Genomic DNA, 18474 nt, shown 5'->3' with positions numbered 1-18474 from the left:
AATTTTTTCTTTCAAATCTACAATTTGGAAAGTTTTAGTTAAAATAATTTGCTAGAGCACATAGAAAACAACAAAGTATTAGTAAGTAGATGAGTTTTCCTGTTTTGCGTGATTGCGTTTAATGTCTCAGACAACCTCTGTACCATTTAAGGCGGGCAGACACTGCGATTTCTGTGCGATTTCAGCAAGGTTACCTACTCACACTGAACAAGTAGATCTCATGCGATGTAAAGCCAAAGCTCACGATTTATGTGCTCTAAACGTGCACTCACACTATACAGTCCGAACGTCGAGCTGCGACTTGACTGCTCACGCTATACGTGTGAAATATGTGCGATAAATCCCCGTGCCGGGTTGCGCCAATAGACCATATCGTGTATCCAGAGATATTGTCAAAACAAGCATCATCATCAGCTATCAATATCAAGAGGATTTAGCATTTCCAATTTATGTATTAAATTATTATTATTATTACTATATTATTATTATTATTTTTATTATTATCATTATTAGGGAAGGCCTACTTTTATTATTAAATTTATAGCCTATTATAATTAATTTGCCACACAATAATTGCACAGCACATCACTGCATAACCTATATGCTGCAAGGATAATAATAAAAGATTAGATAGAAGCTTGCTTACTCATTGAAAATTATCTAAAAACAATTAGGTCGAACTGGAGGTAAGCAACAGCAATTTGCAGCTAGTTTGATAGCTACAGAACTTAAAGATCTCCCTCTTTTGGTTTTCTTTTTTGCTGCATGCAATGAGGGAAAAAACATTGAGTTTTAGGAAGTCGGTTCTACTTCTACTGTGCGATATAGTCACAAAGAGCGACCAAAATGCCAGAAATTCATCCGACCATCCTCGGATGGTCGCCTGTCGGGAGAGGTTAATCGCCTCTTTTCTTCATGTACACTGCACGGACACTGCACGACAAACGACGCACGACAAACGACTCACGACATTTCGGGCACGACCCGAAAATGAGTCGCACGAGTCAGAATTCAGCTCAAAATCGGACGAAAATTCCAGCCTCAGTCACTTGCAAGCAACCGCCTTTTTCAAGACTTTTAGAAGCTTAAAACAATTATGAGTGGGGTATTACTTTGTTTTATGTTTTAGAATAAAATGTGAAAATATATTGAATTAACCACAGACCTTATTTTAGGCATTTAACCAAAAACCCATTTAGAACAACTAAAGTAATGCACAAATTAAGCATTGAAACTACTGCAAATGAAATGTGACAAGAAGAAGCAGGACCCCTCATTCCTAATTGAAATGGTATAGTCCAATTTCCTGCTGGAGTGAATGCAGGTGGAGCCAGAATACAAGCAGCCATGTTTGGCTGGTTAGCATAGCGCCTTAGCCCCTACTGCTAGATGCTGTAACAACAACATGTGGCAGCAAAAACACCTTTTTCTGTTAAAAAATGTGCTATTATTGTTTTCTTAGAACATTTGTTTTACATTCAAATATATTTATTTATATTATAAGAGATTTTATCAGTGCCTAATTTATAAGAGTACAAATTGAACTTGAATGTAATATTTTTCCCCGTCTGCTGTCTTGGACATATCACTAGCAAAGGGCTCGGGACTCTGCACATTCTTGTGGTGCCATCAGCCAATCAGCATCGCCATGAGGTCAGGAATGGGAACGCTAATGAATTGATGTCTCCAGGCATTTTAGGCCTCCTTGGATCATAGCTGAATGTTGTAGTTGCTGCCTTCAGTCTGTGTGTTGCTTGATAACATTAATCTTGATTGTCGGTTTTATTTGGAACTAAGTTCGTTGGCTAAAAAATAACTTGTCACATTCATCTGAAAAAGTGCTCAATATTAACTTTTTTATTTATTTGTTTATTGAACGGTTGCATAAAACCGTGTGCTTTTTGGGCTGAATCACAACCATCTTATATGTGCAATATCAGCTTAAATATTTTGTCATAAACACTTTTATGCTACGGTTGAAAAAATACCCTCATTATTGTCCCAAAGCAACAGTTACTAGAATGGAAGGGGAAAAAAGACAACAATGGGAGTACCAGAGCTCTTTCAAGAGTCTGCAGGGCTAGTAAATGGGATGAAGCACTTCAAGATTCATTTACATCACTATGACGTTGCTTCAGATCTCAGCAGCAAGTCATTGGCCGGTTAGAGATTTCAAGAATAGCCTCTCTACAGTTTTCAATCAGTGGCCATGAAAGAGAGCAGCTTAAGCATCCTCCAGTCTAACGCTGCCTTCATCCTTATGGATTTTTTTAGTTGACTTATTTCCATGCACCTTTTTTTAAAAGGAGATTGTGAAAGAACATGCAAATATGAATATGATGAAGGGGCGTTTTCTGAGAAGAGTATCCACAATCATCAGCCATAGAAAACATAAATATTACATATAAATATACTACATTTGGAAATACAATTTTTTGCAATATATTTCAGTATTGAATGAAATGTTTATTTATAATCAGCATTGCACTCATTCTTATTCTTCCTGATGAATCCATAGATGCATGACACAAGTGTGAGCTTGTTCCTGAATGGTCTAGAGGAGGATGGCACAGCTTTGGACACACAAACCCTAGCAGGACCTGTTGATGACATCACCTCAGAGAGTGCTCTGTGGATCGGTAGAAGTTCTAACGGTAATGATTTCTGTACTTCTACATCTTTCAGTTTTTAATATGCACATTTATATATTTGATTTGAATTAGCTTTTTTTTTCAAAGCTGTAACTGTCCTCGTCCAACAGTATTTCTCCTCAGAATCACACAGTTTCCTATCACTCGATTTGAGTGCAGAAAAGGACACACTAATTTGCAGACATGTTACATTTTTCCATTATAGAAATATTCATAAGCCTGCAACTAATCATAGTTGGAGTTTATATAGGTCAGGGGTGACCATATGGCAACAAATAATCTCCTCATAAATGAGATGAGATGGGATTTCTGTAATACCCCCAGGGAATGAAATACACACACACACACACACACACACACACACACACACACACACACACACACACACACACACACACACACACACACACACACACACACACACACACACACACACACACACACACACACACACACACACACACACACACACACACACAGACACACACATTTTGAATACACATCCACAAATAGTATAGACTTGCTAAAGTTTCTTTAAGTTCACTCTGCTGTCATTCTAATCTAAGCTCAACACTGCTGTGTTTGTTAGTGCAAAAATGACAATAATTTTGACCAAATCTCTTAGAGGGCATAAAAAATTGGTTACCACTGCTATTAGTTTCTCTCGTTTCCTAAATGGCACAGAAGAACAAGGAAGCAACCCCACTGCATATAGTCTTCAAAGAGAGCATACCTCATTTACTGTCAAACATGCACACACAGAACAGCTTCACATGAAACTTGCAGTCTGTGTAATCCATTTTGCACACATTATAAACTCTACATCCCGAGCCCAGGGGTCTGAAATGCTTGTTTGATTCATGTAGAACTCATGTGGACGAAGCATGGAAGGATTTCTTATAAGATTTAAAGTCCAATGCTGGGTTCAGACAAACATGATGCCATTTGAAACTTTTGACCAGAGCATAAAAATACAAATTTGACCAAGTAAGGTGAGAAAAAGAGACTTCTTTCAAGAACATAAATTATCTCAGACCCCAAATTTTTGGTCATTTAATATTGAATAATCTCTCTTCTGGTGTACAGACTGGTTTATCAAGTCATCGTTGTCTGTATGAAATGCTTTTATCATTAAATATAAATGCTCAATTTTTCTTTGGCTTGGCATGTCTTGTCTTGCGTTTTCATATATGCATACAAACTTCTTTAATTCATGTTTTTATGAATAAGATGTGCTATTTAAATACAGCAACAATATCTCATATAAAACACAGACTCAGCACACAAAGATGAAAAGATTTCAGGGCAAACATCCATATAACATCTCAAACAGAGCCAGTTATTAGAACAGAAGGAATTATATCTTATCTGGTGATGTAGATGGACCCACACGTTTAGGCTTGGATCTATGCCGCCCGTCCTGCCGGTGGGATTAATGCTCACAGAGAACTGTAAATAAGCATAATAGATCCCACCATGCAGCAAGTGTCTCTTTAACTCAAATAAAGACACAGATAAGGTAATCCACTAGTTGCTATGGATCCTGCAGACCGTCTTCAATAGCGGCCATTGACTTTCCTTTCTTTTTCTCCCCAGGGTCAAATCAATTCATTGGAAGGATGCAGGATTTTAGATTTTATCCAAAGACATTAACCAACAGGTAAGCATAAGGTCACAGGACATTAACATCAGACGCTGAAGCAAAACCAGTTTAGAAACATGGATATGAACAATTTTAAATCATGCATTTCTGTATTTCAGAGAGATTGAAGAGGTGTACGCTGGGCAATTCCCTCAACTACACACCCAGTCCACATGCCGCTGCCCCGCCAGCCACCCCAGAGTGCATCCCTTAGTGGAGAGGTACTGCATCCCCAATGCAGCCAATGATACCACCCATAACAAAGTGCTCCGCCTGAACCAGGACGCCCACCCACTGCATTACATCAATGACAATGACATCGGAACCACCTGGATCTCCTCCATCTTTCCCACTTTAGAGCTGCTGGACAAAGGAATAACCATCACTATAGATCTGGAGAATGGACAGTACCAGGTACATACCCACCAAAGAGTGGCTTGTTGGGAATGTTGTTCCAGGACCAACAAAAATGGCCTGAAAAATCCCTACTTCGTTCATGCTGTGCATTTAGAAGAGTATTTATTAGGATTTATAGTTTATCTTGATATTAATTTAGTTTACAGAGCATCAAGAGTGAAAACACTATATGCTTTAAAGTTAGTTTAACTTGATATTAGTTTACTTTACAGAGAATCAAGAAACCATATGGTTTGAACTCAATTTGTCCAAGACAATATTCGAAAACCCTAATTTCTAAGCTGATATGTACCTGAAGGTACATGTACCTGATACATGTACCTCATGTAATAAAAATAAATAAACTCAAAAATATGTCAGTTTAATTTTACACGTCCTAATTTTTAGCAGTTTTTTTTTTGTATTGTAATTAATATAACAACATTTAAATCATTTTAAGACTTAATGGGATGCCTCTGGAAGTTTGCAGAGGCCCTCTAGTGGGCCCCGGGCCTTAGTTCTTAACAACTGATTTAAAGTAAGTTTCAACCCGCCACTGTCTATTTGTGTGGCTGCTTTTTCAAATCCAGACACTGGGTAGCGTCTTTTCCATTTGAATACACTAAAGCCGACCTAAAGTCCTTTGTGTGTGTCTGAGTGAGTCGCTCAGTCATCCATGTGGCTAAGCCAAGCCGAGCAGAGAGTCCAGCTGTAAAGAAGTAGAGGATTTATGCAGCTCTGCCTCAGTCTCTCCTCTCAATACCAGATAAAACACACCACCACACAGACTTTGAAGTGTCCACTTAGTCAAAGCTGCAACCAGTTTCTCGACAAACTCCTCAAAATGAAGCCACAGAGGGAGAGAGGGAAGAGTAAAGCGGTGCTTCAAGCTGTTCTTCAAAGCGCCGGCGTGCTTTAGGAGGCAGCGGAGCATTGACTGTTGCTGTGCAGATAATAGATAATCCATTGCTGTTTAGTATTTCATGCATATTTCACCCTCTGTCAATTTTGCATGCTTCCTTTACAGGTTTTCTACGTGATTCTCCAATTCCTCAACGCTCAGCCCGAAGCAGTCCGCATTCAAAGGAAGACGATCAGGAACTCAGAATGGAAGGACTGGCAGTTCCTGGCCAAGAACTGCAGCTACTTTGGGATGGAGGATAACGGGCCTTTGGATCGTTCTGATTCTGTAAACTGTCTACAGTTGCCCAGGTACTGTATACACACACACACATACACACGCTCTATATGTCCGTTAGTCCATCCACAGGCGCTTCTGAATCTGATAACAGTCCTTGAACAAATGATTCCTGCCAGGTAAGCTGTATCAAAGTGGGTTGAGACAAGTTCCCACTTTGATAAAAGCAGTGGATTGTCATTTAGTGGGAGTCTAGGAGCTTTTGGAGGATCTAGGAGGAGAATAGAGAGGAAAATGCTGTTCTTGGCTGCAGTCCAGGCTGCACACATCTGATCTCTGCTGTCCTTGGCTGCAATCAAGACAGCAGAGAGACTTAGCTGTTATGGACCACACAAGCACCTGGTTTCACATGCATACAGAGAAAATGAGGACAGTTATTTTAATGGGCTTGGGCTGAGAGGGTTATAGTAACTATTTATGACGATAAACTGCAGTTCATGTCTCTTCGTTGATGGTACATATACAGAAACATGCATAATTGACCCTCACAAAATCATTAGTCATATTGAAATCATGCGATTAAGTAGCTACTTCACAAAGAATGACATAAATAAAGATATTTTGTTTGTAGTAATGTGTTACTTTACTAGTTACTTGAAAAAAGTAAATTACCCTCAACACTGGCAGTTTGTCGCCTTTTCCTCATACTGTGTGTGGTGCTTTGAGCAATTTTCTTGAGGAGTGTTCTTTGAGTTCTAGTAATTCTTCCTACAGTCATTTGATATCTGAAAAGCAATATTGAAGCACATACCATCAGTGGTTCTCAACCAGGGGGCCAGGCCCACTTGCTCCTAAACTTCTAAGTGTGCAGCAGAATTGCTTTATGAATTAACTAATTATTATTAATAAAACTCTAAATGCTCTAAAGTACTAAAAGAAAACACAAAAAATATATATGTAAACTAAATTTTTTTTATATAATAATTACTTTAATATATCAATACTCCCAGTTTCTGTTAATTTAAATAAAAAGTTTGAAAACAACTATATGGGAAGGACAATGGAAGGCTTTAGAGTAAAAAAGGTTGAGAACCACTGATCTACCTAACATCATACTACATTTTAAGTTAGCTCATGATAAATATGTTTATAATGTAGCCTATGCATCCTGCTAAGTTTGGTTCCACTGACCAGATGTTTCACTATTTTACTTGTCCGAATATTTACATTATTTACAAACAATATGTTAGAGCCAGTGACTTAAGGGTCTGCACTTAGATGTCACATCAGAGTATGTGGGGAGAGAGAGACACAGAAAGCAAAGGGAGAGAGAGAGAGAGGGAGAGAGAGACACAGAGAGCAAAGGTAGAGAGAGAGAGAGAGAGAGAGATTGTGACAAAATACTTTCTTCACACAGGTTTGTCCTGGATAAGTCTACCAGCATTAGGGCTGGAACGTGCAGAAGCGCTCTGTGGATCTTTCTTGAGAGTGAATAATGCAGCAGGGGCTATACCTGTCCTGCCCCTGGAAAGACTTTGAGAACTCTCTCATTCACCCTATTTATTCCTGCCCTTTAAGAAATCACCCTTTCAAACCCCGAACTATATTTTAAATCTGTATTAGTGAAATTTCCTCTTAGTAGTTCTGAGATGCAAAGGAAAGACCTTTGCTTTTCCAATTTCTTTGATGTTTGTTCATTTCAGTAGCTTGTGACATATTTCATTTTCAAACTGACAACGTGTTACACTGCTATGTCAAAACTTGAAGTTTTCGGTCTCTTTCAATCACTCACACATTCAAAGCTTAAGACGCAGGATTTTTTATTATTTTTTCTTTCTTTTATAAGTCAGTAGGATAATATAGGTTACATTTTCTGTTTGTAACAATTTAAAGGGTTTAATTCACCCAAGAATGAAAAGTGTCATCATTTACACATCCACATTCCTGCAAGGCTTACTTTCTACCAAGGGGAAATGCTGAAGAATTACGCTGGCCACTCTTTTACTTGTGACGAAAGTCATTTAAAAGCACCAAAAATGCTAAAAATAGTTTTTTCAGGGTTCATACCTTCAATGACCAATGCATTTATGACCATGACATTTCCCTTTTTTTCTGATTATGGGATGTTTTGTTGTTTTTGTTTTTTTGCTTGTTTTTTTGCTTGAAAATATATTAGAGCTTGACATAACTTTAAAATTCATATTCATTATGGAAATTTCTATGACTTTTCTAGGTCTGGAAATCACACTTTATAAATTCCCTCATATAAAGGATATAGGTTTTCCAAAACTGGGGAAACAAATTCAAATTAACAATATGTCGTCATTTTTAGCTGTTTTAGGTTATTTTAAAGCTTGTTTTTTTCTAAGAAGTTTTTTTCTAGTTGATTTATAGCATCAAATAAACATGAATGAACATCAGAATGAATGTTGTTTCAATCGCGGAAAGACTTGAGTACACACCGGTTTTCAAGTTCAAATCCACCGATGTTAATCTCTCCTGACTGCTTTGTCGCACCGGATTTGGTGGATTGCGGATTATGATTGGTCAGATCGCCTGTCAATCAAACTCCCTGCGAAGGGTGAATTGCAAACTAAATTGAGTTTTTTTTGTTTTTTGTCTTTTGTTTCAGTGACATACCATACTCCCGCGGAAATATCACCTTCAGCATGCTAACACCCGAGCCAAACCTGCGACCGGACTACAACGACTTCTACAACAGTGCCGCCCTACAAGAGTTTGTGAGAGCCACACATGTGAGAATCCTTTTCCACGGCCAGTACCACACTCAAGAGGCAACGGTTCCTTTCCGCCATCGCTACTATGCCGTGGACGAGATCACCATCAGCGGCAGGTTCGAGACCAGCAGCATTCTGACACCTGCCAACCCCAATCAAGCATCACCTGACACAATCTCCCCTTTTCGCCCCATGATTAACGCTTCCAGTAACAAAATTTGACATACATTTGTGGATTTTGGTTTAATTTGATTGGATTTCCGTGTTTGATGAGAAAATCAGTAGGCGGATATGGCAGGATAATTCAGACTTTGATAAAGTGAAAGACTTTTTAGGTTCAAGACCAAGTGGAGATGGCAGAAAAATTATGTTTGCTAGTTTGACACAACTGGGGGATCTACAGTATGACATGTCTGTTATTAGCCGCAGAGAGTAATGCCATGTTTAACACAGATTTTGTCTTCCTGTTAATGGTCTTGTAATTACAGTGGGGATGCCACATTTGGAAATCACTGGCAGGAAGATTTCAGAACTTGTGTTCTTCTCCGATGCTTCAGGGAAGCAGCTAATCAGTCTGAAATGTTCTTCCGCGTCTCTCAAGGATGTTGAATCTGTTCTTTTGTCTCTTCAGAAGCAGATACATGGTGTTATATCCATGTATACCTTCAGACATTAAACAGCCACTGTTCTTACGACTATGGTAATTATGTCATTATGCAGGCAGCTGTAACCTGGCTCGTTCTCGCTGTGCGAGTAAGTCTGAGTGAGCGAGAGAAGGCAGCTTTAATTAAGAGCTAGTTAAACTGGCACAGACGAAATCGAGATTTAGAGACTGTGAAATCTCATCATCCTCTGACATTCAGAGGTGTCCCCCATCCTCCCCGCCTTTTCTCTCTTTTTTTCCCCTGTATGGCTCTCTACTTTTGCTCTCTGAGGCATCGCAACAGCTTCGCTGGAGAAACAAAGGCAGAGAGTAAACAGTAGTGGATTCACCCCCTTAGGGAGACTGACAGTTCAAACATGTGAGAGGCTGAGAAGAGGATGTATGTGTGTTTGGGGACTAAAATGTGCGTAAATTCCGCCTTTGAGGTATTCTGACAGGGTGTCAAGCTGTGTCTGGGAGCATTAGTGTTTGCTTTACGCTCATACCGTAATAACCTCCAGCAATAATGACAGCCCTCTTTCTTTTCCACTCTCCTCCTCTCTTGTTTTCTTGTTAAGTTGTTTGTTTGAGTAACGGAGGTGAAGGGTGCTGTTTTTAGAGGGAGCCGTGTAAAGATGTGTGGATGATAATGTTGAATAAGGGCCGTTGAGAATGAATAATTAAAGCGGTGACCTGCAGGTGCGTGTTCCGTCTGATGGAGACCTGTCAGGTCTGCTGTTGTACATTACGACACACCGTTGATATTTCCTTTGGCATTTATAAATGTTGAATGCGAAAGTCCTATTAGCCATGCACAGAGAGAATGATGGAATGGAAGATTGATAGAGAGATCTAGAGAATGAAAAAGGAAGATTTTGTCAGGAACCGTTGATGTTGCTGACCCTGTTGATTTGTTGAAATTTGCTACATATTTCCAAGTGTCCTGAAAAAATTAAAGTTGACCTAAAAATGATACATTTGGATAATTAAAATAAATAAAAAAACATTTAAAGTGAACACTGATTCAAATGATTTGACATAATAGAGCAACTTTGAGCTTTTTTGACTTAATTTTTTAGCATTTTCATTTTAATACATGTTCTTAGTCTTATTATGACAGATTACAGTGTTTCCCCTAGGTTTACAGGTTTGGGGGGGGGGGGGGGGGGGGGGTTGGTTGGTTTGGGGAAAATTGACACAGACGCTATCTATCTATCTGTCACATAAATTGGTTGTCTGGGAGGGTAATGGTTTGTAAAAGTTAAAAAATGTTAACATAAGATATCTCTTTAAAAAAATAAATAAACATATTTAAATCTTTTTAAAATTGACTTTTGCAAATAACCTTTGTTAAATTTATAGAAGTATTTGTTAATATTAATGGACCAGAGCTTAAATAGTTTTATTTTTTAACTAACAACTAAAAAAAGATTTATAAATACTAACCAATATATATATATATATATAAATTTTAAATGGGCTTTTTTTATGAGAAGTTTTTATTTCTATGATGCATTTATTGGAGAGAATAATCCTGTCAGACGCACCACTGCTGTGAACGCGCGTTCACGTAAACACAATTTAAACAATGTATTATTCAATACATTACTTCTATATAATTATATATTAAGTTGCTCAAGCAAGTGGTAAAATATTTAACCATGTACTTATATTAAAATCTTTTGTATTTAAATTTTAATACAATAAATCTTGCATGTCACAAAGAACTTGTTTTTCCACCTCCACGAATAAGACGAGTGTTGTTGTTCATTATGTCGCCTTGTTGAGGTAAATTGTAGTTTTCCTTGCTTTAACTCAGTCTTAAAGTGAAAAAGTAGTAATTAATTAAATAAATTTATGGTGAGATTACTACATTTTATTTAATTAATCGCACTTATGGTGAAATTACTACATTTTCAGGTCAATCGGTGTTCATTTTGACCACGAAACATGCGCTGTCACTTTAATTCAGCGTTTGCAGCACAGCAGAAATAGACTCGGTGCAGAAACGAACGATCTCTGCACTGCTGTATACGCACCGCAACTGGAACAGATCGATCATCGACGGACTGCATCCTCGTGCAGTGTGAAAGCTCTGTTAACATGGGTACGGAAAAAAAATACTCACCGCAAACGAAATATATGTGAAACGGGTGTTAGACTTGGAGCAGGAGAGCTACTTCGGCTGCTACTCGCAGTAGGCTAGAGCGAGTGTTGCCATCTTCAGTTCAGCGACACATTTCCAGCCGCGCGCTCTCTGTCCGCTAGTGCTCAACTGTATGTGACGCAAGTGTTTGTTTGTGTGTGAGTGTGCGCACTCATTGGGATAATTGTAAACACAGACAGAAAAGACATGCCATCGTGGAAATAAGATAAATAACATATTACTTAAGGGCCATTTAGGTTTTTTTTAAATAAAATAACAAATTGTAATCTGTCGCTATAAAGAAAATCAAATCAAATTTACTTGACCTCCAAGGGGGGCGGGGGGAGCCGTTAGGAGGGCGGGGCGCCCCCCTTATATAATGGTAGGGGAAACACTGGATTACATTACACACTTGATTACATGTTATTTCAAAGAAGAAGAAAAACATAGTCATGTCAATCTTTCATCAAAATACATTATCCCTCCTGTCCTGTCTTAAGTTTTTTGTTTTGCCCTGCCTAAGGCCCCGTCCACACTACTGCGTTTTCGTTTAGAAACGGAGAATTAAAACGAATACGATCTCCGTCCACATTAAAACGACTGAAAACGCGGATCACGTGACCATTCACCAACACTGGGCATGCGCGAGCAGGTGTAAACACAACTTCATTGATAAAATTATCCCACCATGCGCTGGTTCTTCCCGGGTTAACCCAAAACCGACGCTCCATGTACACGGTCGATACCGGGAATTGTCAAACGTAAACTATTTTATCGGGAATTGTCAGTTGCACACGGGAATTGTCACATTGTCACTATTTTACCGGGAATTGTCACAGATCGCTCGAATAATAGCTTGCCTCCGGCGCATGTAGGCTGTTAGCATTGTAAAATGCAGAATTTACTTGCACAACAGCTGCTAGAAAAGATATAGCCTACGCCATGACTGATGACACCCAATCATAGAGCCGAGCGTGAGCCTCTACTACGTCATCGTTTCTAAAGTCCTCCGTTTTGACCCGTCCACCCTAAAACGCCCTCCGGAGATTCAAAACGAAAAACGGGTCGGCAGCGTTTCTAAACTTCTCCATTTTGGGTCTCCGTTTTTGCCGTTTTAGTGTGGACGGGAGGTGCAAACGTAGCAAAAGGTCTCCGTTTTTAAACGAAAACGCAGTAGTGTGGACGGGGCCTAAAACAACTTTCCTTTCTGCTGACATCATCAAGACCTCTTTTTTCTCAGCCAATCAATTACCACAGTATAAAATCATGTCTTGTTTCACTTAATTTTATGTGTGAAATGTAAATACCCTATTTAATTTGGAAATGTCACATTATGGAAGAAAATGTTGTTGTTCTCACCATATCATGCTTACTTAAAAATTTACTTTTAAACATAGCATAGTTTTGAGGAACATGAACAAATCATATCTGCTTAATCTGCATCATAATGTCCCGTTTCCTTGATTTCACCCTATACCCGCTCCAATTAAGGTATTCAAGCAAAACACAAATTTTGTATTTACCTTGAGAACCAGTTCCACTAGATGTATGAGAAGAACAGAAATGACCATTCTCCAGAAGGATGTGGGTTCTAATTGTGTGTCTTTGTCCCTTTAGGTGTGAGTGCCATGGCCATGCAGACAGCTGTGACACTAGTGTGAGTCCGTACCGTTGCGCCTGCCTCCCAGAGAGCCACACACATGGAGCTAATGTGAGTCCCGCAGGGGAGGCCCCCTTTTAATTAACCACTTCCCTTTAATGACATGCAAGAGTCCTCTTTAATGAACAGCACACTCAAAAATAGGCCTTAACGGAATGACAGGAAAAAAGCAGTGAGAAAGAGAGAGAGAGAGAGAGAGAGAGAGAGAGAGTGTTAGAGTGTGAGGAAAACAAGAGACAGAGAGATCATTCCCGCACATCTCCAGTTTCCTGATGAAAAGAGCTAAAAGAAGGGTAAAAAAGAAAAGGGGAAGGAGAGAAGGAAGTGGTTTTGTGGGCAGCAATGCTCTAATCGTCCTGTCCCATCAGCCCCTGGGTGTCTTGATGATGAGTCCAGCAAAGGTAATTATATCTCAGGGAAAGCTCTGATGACACGGCGCCAGTACTCACACTTTCAGGAATGCCATGGCTCACCAGTGTCGAGAAGCTACTTTGAAACTGTAGTTTGCCAAGATTATCATAATTTAAAGTATTTGAACTACAGTCAAGTTGTAGCCGAGACCTAAAATACCATGAAGGACTTAAAAAAAAAAAAAATTCCATGAACCATTCGAATAAACTGTTCAATGCTACATATAAGAGAGATTCACTAGAATGCATTGGATTTTCCGGTTTGAAATATGAGAGAGAGGTTTGTTGAGTCCAAACTGTTTCACTATAATGAAGCATTTGAAAGAAGGGGGCATTTTTTAAGGTAAACCAATACAGACGTTCATACATATGATAGAGAGGATCGTTTAGCTACATATGAGAGACGGTACCATTTAGGAGGAACAACAAATCAGACCTACTACATATGAGAAGAGAAAGTTTAGGGTGTGTCAATTCACTAGAATAAATCAGACTTTCTGATGGCACATTTGAGAGAAGGGAGCATTTTGGAGGTATAGCAATTTACTAGAATGAAAGAGCCCGTTTAGGGCAAACTGATTCACTAAAAATGAATCAGACATTAGAGAAAAATATTGTATACAAATATGCAAATATTGTTGTGGACATTGGGGGACCCTTGAAGTCAAAAGATTGAGATCCACTGGTTTAGTATGAACTGATTCACTAGAACGAATCAGACCTTCCTACACTACAAATGCGAGAAAGGACCATTTAGGGGAGACAGTTTGATTTTTTTAGCTTCAGCAATTCTGCATGTGAAAATATAGTTAGGTTTAAATGTCCTTTATTTGTAGAACTGCTTTTGACAAAAAAAAAAACCCTGTAGTCTTTTCCATATTCTACTAGTTCTCCATTCCTCTCTGGAATCTCCTCACTGTTCTTCCTATTGAGAGTCTGCACTGTCCAGATCGCTGCTTATAATTCTGAACATTGGGAACAAGTCCCAGGATTAAACTTTTAAACCTGATGTTTGGTGATTTAAATTATTCACCAGATGTCATGCATTATTCAAGGCCAGACACGGCACACTCTCTCTACTGCTGCTACTGTTGTTGTTTTCACCGAAACAAACAAGGGCCACATCGAACACGTATATACTGAAAAGTGTGTGTGTGTAAATATGGTAAATATGAGTTGTCTCGTCGCCCTAAACGCCCCTAGACCCAAACACCTGGCTTCGAGGTGGGACTGTCGCCTGCCCCGAAGCTATCTGCTGTGTTTACTTACTAGCTCTGAGACACGGATCTAGGCTGGCCCTACTAATGTTTGCTTCCTCGTAATATCCCACTCAGAGCCAATGAAAGTGCCGATGGGGTCTCATTTCTTGTCGTCAGTGCACATTGACTGAAATGATTGTCACTCAGTTAGGAAAGCAGTGTTGGAGTTCACATGTATGTGACAATAGGTCATTCATGTCATTCACATTCCACAGAGAGCGTTTTTGATGTGTCCTGTTAATGCCTCAGCCACATTCCACCGCATTCATCCCTCAGAAACTATTCAGACAATGTCTATTAACAAATCTTCATTTTCTGTCTCTGTGTAAGACAAGAGTGTCTATGTGTGTGTCTTTTAGGCCACTGAGGCCACATCCTAATAAATGTAGTCTTCTACTACAACTCAACACATGGTGGGGTGTAGCTGTGTAAAAGTTGTGACGCTACTAACTGAATACTAGAATGCTCTTCTACACTGTACACTCTTTCATATATAACATTCATATTAGTGAATTAATTTGTCTGAAAGACTCATGGCCTCCTTTTGAAAACCATCTGAATGAAACGATTTACAAAAAACATTCATTACAAGGATTTACTGATTATTTGAGGCCCTGTGAGGCATTTCTTTAAATATTTTAAATACTGTTGTTCATCTCTGTTTTTGACTCTGTTATAGAATTGATTGCGTATTCTAGTTTTAATTAGTTGAATTTAGTGTATATATTAGATATATCGTCCCCTTGGAATTATAAGGTTCTATCTGCGTTCTGAGCAGTTTTGAGATATTGAGCTTTAAAGTTTTTGCATTCCATTCGACTGTGTAGAAAGAACCTTTTTATTTTCTAAATAAAAAGTTCCAAAATGTACACAACTTAAAAAACAACATCACATAATGTAAAGAAGTGGTCACAGAATAAGAATATGTGAATAACTAAATTTTGACAAAAATGTCAGATAGAACCTTATAATTCCAAGGGGACGATATATTATATCATTAGGGTGACAGCATTAAACTTAAAAAAAAAAAAAATATATATATATATATATATATATATATATATATATAAAAAGATATATATACAGTATATATATATATATATATATATATATATATATATATATATTTATATACATGTATATTTTTTTAAGTTTAATGCTGTCACCCTAATATATAAATATGCAGTATATGTCACCCTATCAGGATGACAGCAATAATAATATTATTTATTTATTTGTTTGTTTGTTTATTGATTGATTGATTGAAGCTATTTAAGGGTACAATCAATTTATCAATCAATGTAGTTTGGTTTGATAGATTCTAATTTAATTACCTGGTGCATCACTAATTATGAAAGGCAATATTCTCAGCAAAATTTAGCTCACTTTAAATATCAGACATATTCACAGTGTTTCAATATAGAGTTAAGCATAATGAAATGTTCGTGTCTCTTCCACTATAATTACTGTTTTTTAACCTGCTACAATGTTAGCCTCGGTATGATCCCTTTAGTCTTATGAATATCATTTAAATGATGGAGAATGCCATTTTTGGCAATGCATCGCTAAATCCTTGTGTTTTCTAACAGGCTAAAGGTTAACTGTAGGCTCGCTACTGGTGCAGCCACGCGCAGACCTTTCCTGAGGGAGCGTGAAATTAGCCATGGCATTCACAGAGGCCTTTCACACGGGATGAAGGCTCTTTTCCCACTGGAGCCCGACTCTTTGCACACTGGAGACGAATACAAAACACACAATACTTGTGTGTGCCGATCTCTGTTCTGTGGTTTTAGTTTTGTGGATGAAATTTTGGATTTTGATTAGTCTACTTAATTGCATTTTCCATATTGATCAACTTTGGTCGAGCACATAAATTATGTCCAAAAAAGATGGACTTTTTTTCTCAGAATTGCAACTTTATATCATATTCTCCCAATTGCGTGTTATGAAGTCAGAATTGCAAGATATAAACTTGCAATTGTGAGGAAAAAAAGTCACAATTGTGAGATAAAATTGTTACCTTTTTAATTTTTTATTCTGTGGTAGAAACAAGCTTCCATAGTTTTCACATATGATTAGTTTGACTGAATAAAATGACTTTTTATTAATCATTTCATTAATACATTTTCTTCAAATTAATTTTTATTTATTTGTTTGTTTGTTTGTTTGGGTTCAACTTTATTTCAAGTTGACATTGTTACTGTGTAAGTACAAAAAGTATTGAGTAATATTAATTAACTATATAGTTAGGTTTAGGGTGAGTTGCTTGTAAATATACATCATTATTGTTATCACAATAGTAAGTACATGTAAAATGTACAACTATGTCACCTTAAAATAAAGTGTTACCTTTAAGTTTGTTTCAATTTCTTTAGAAAAATTCCAAACCATATTATAAACCGTTTGATTATTATTTGTATAACGTTGTAGAGGATATTCATATCTGGCATGTGTTTTTGTAGGCTAATTTATGTTTTAGTATGCCAAAACTGTTGCACCTATATTTGCTCGTTCTGAAACTACATTATGTGATATATAAAAATCTAAATCCCTGTAGCTTGACTGTCAGACCCCTGATTGGCATAGAAGGCTGTATGGCGGGTGGTCTGTGTCTGGCTCTTCTAGCATCCAGCCTGCTGAATTTGCAATTCCCTCCGGGCTCACGGCCCACTACGGCTGCCCAAACAGCAGCCTGACACAGCGAGCCTCTGCCACAGCTTGAGTAGTCACTGGGGACTCCTTTGCCTTTTATAATACATTTTTAATCATTTCATTTGATGCCTCCCGTGTTCTCCGTAATTTGTAATGACTGTTCACAAAAATCAAATACTTGGCCAATAAAGGCTCAAAAAACTAATTTTTCTCCTCTTGCCTCTCCGTCTCTCTCTTTCGATTATGAGATGTATGGTCGATGAGAGTGTCCTAATAAAACAGTTCAGTTGTTGAAAGTCACTTATAATGAATGAGCTGATTTTACTCTGTCTTGTACATATGGAAAAACTGTTATTTTTGACTGTGGGGACTTTACTATTAAACCTTGAGGTCGCATCTGGATATTGCTGATAAATGTATATGTAGATGATGTATGTAGATGTGCTCTGATCTCTTACTCTCTCCAACAGTGCGATCGCTGCTCTCCTCTCTTCAATGACAAGCCCTTCAGAGCTGGAGATCAGGTACAGGCGTACAACTGCCGCCCATGCCAGTGCTACGGCCACTCCTCTTCCTGCCACTATAACGTCAGCCTGGACCCTCAACCTGGAGAGCACTTCAGAGGAGGTGGAGGGGTGTGTGATAACTGTACACATAACACCACAGGTAAACAGCATATGATGTTTTTTCAGAGAGCGATTGTAAAAATTGTAACTAATTTAAAGGTGCAGTCTTTAAGAATGACAACTAGTGGTCGAAATAGGTACTGCAGTCCAATTCAAAATATCAGAGATCGTCGTTTCTCCCGCCACCTCCTCCTCAGACTGGACACCACTCACACGGGTTGCCAGTTGAGCACACACAACAGGAACGAGTGCAATGGACAATGAAAATTGGCAACGTGCAGTATCTCAGACCAAAAAAACAAACATTCCAGCCTGGAAACGCACATTTCAAAGTAAAATAACTGGCTGTAGAAGTGTAGTAAGAAACAGCGTTCAGAGAAACAAGTGTGTGATCTTAACATGTTTCTTCAATATTTGCAAACATATTATGGTATTTTTATGCTTTAGTAGAGTGAAAAAGCATACAGCATCTTTAAATCTGTAAATGTAATTGAAACTTGAAAGTTTCAGAGT

General features: G+C 38.2%; 1 protein-coding gene across 1 annotated transcript in view; it reads left to right on the top strand.

Annotated features, from left to right (window-relative positions):
- The window catches only part of ush2a (Usher syndrome 2A (autosomal recessive, mild)), a 219274-nt gene that overhangs the window by 17538 nt on the left and 183262 nt on the right, over nt 1-18474 (top strand). Inside the window, exons 4-10 of the mRNA XM_084393685.1 lie at nt 2519-2654; nt 4248-4311; nt 4413-4707; nt 5717-5901; nt 8460-8681; nt 12972-13065; nt 17806-18001. Of these exons, the coding sequence (XP_084249811.1) occupies nt 2519-2654; nt 4248-4311; nt 4413-4707; nt 5717-5901; nt 8460-8681; nt 12972-13065; nt 17806-18001 (1192 nt within the window). The remainder of the gene's footprint in view (nt 1-2518; nt 2655-4247; nt 4312-4412; nt 4708-5716; nt 5902-8459; nt 8682-12971; nt 13066-17805; nt 18002-18474) is intronic.

This window comes from Rutilus rutilus (assembly GCF_951802725.1).
Source record: "Rutilus rutilus genome assembly, chromosome: 21".
In the NCBI taxonomy this organism is placed as follows: domain Eukaryota; kingdom Metazoa; phylum Chordata; class Actinopteri; order Cypriniformes; family Leuciscidae; genus Rutilus; species Rutilus rutilus.
Note: the sequence above shows the minus strand (reverse complement) of the source record. Positions and strands in the feature narration are given on the sequence as shown.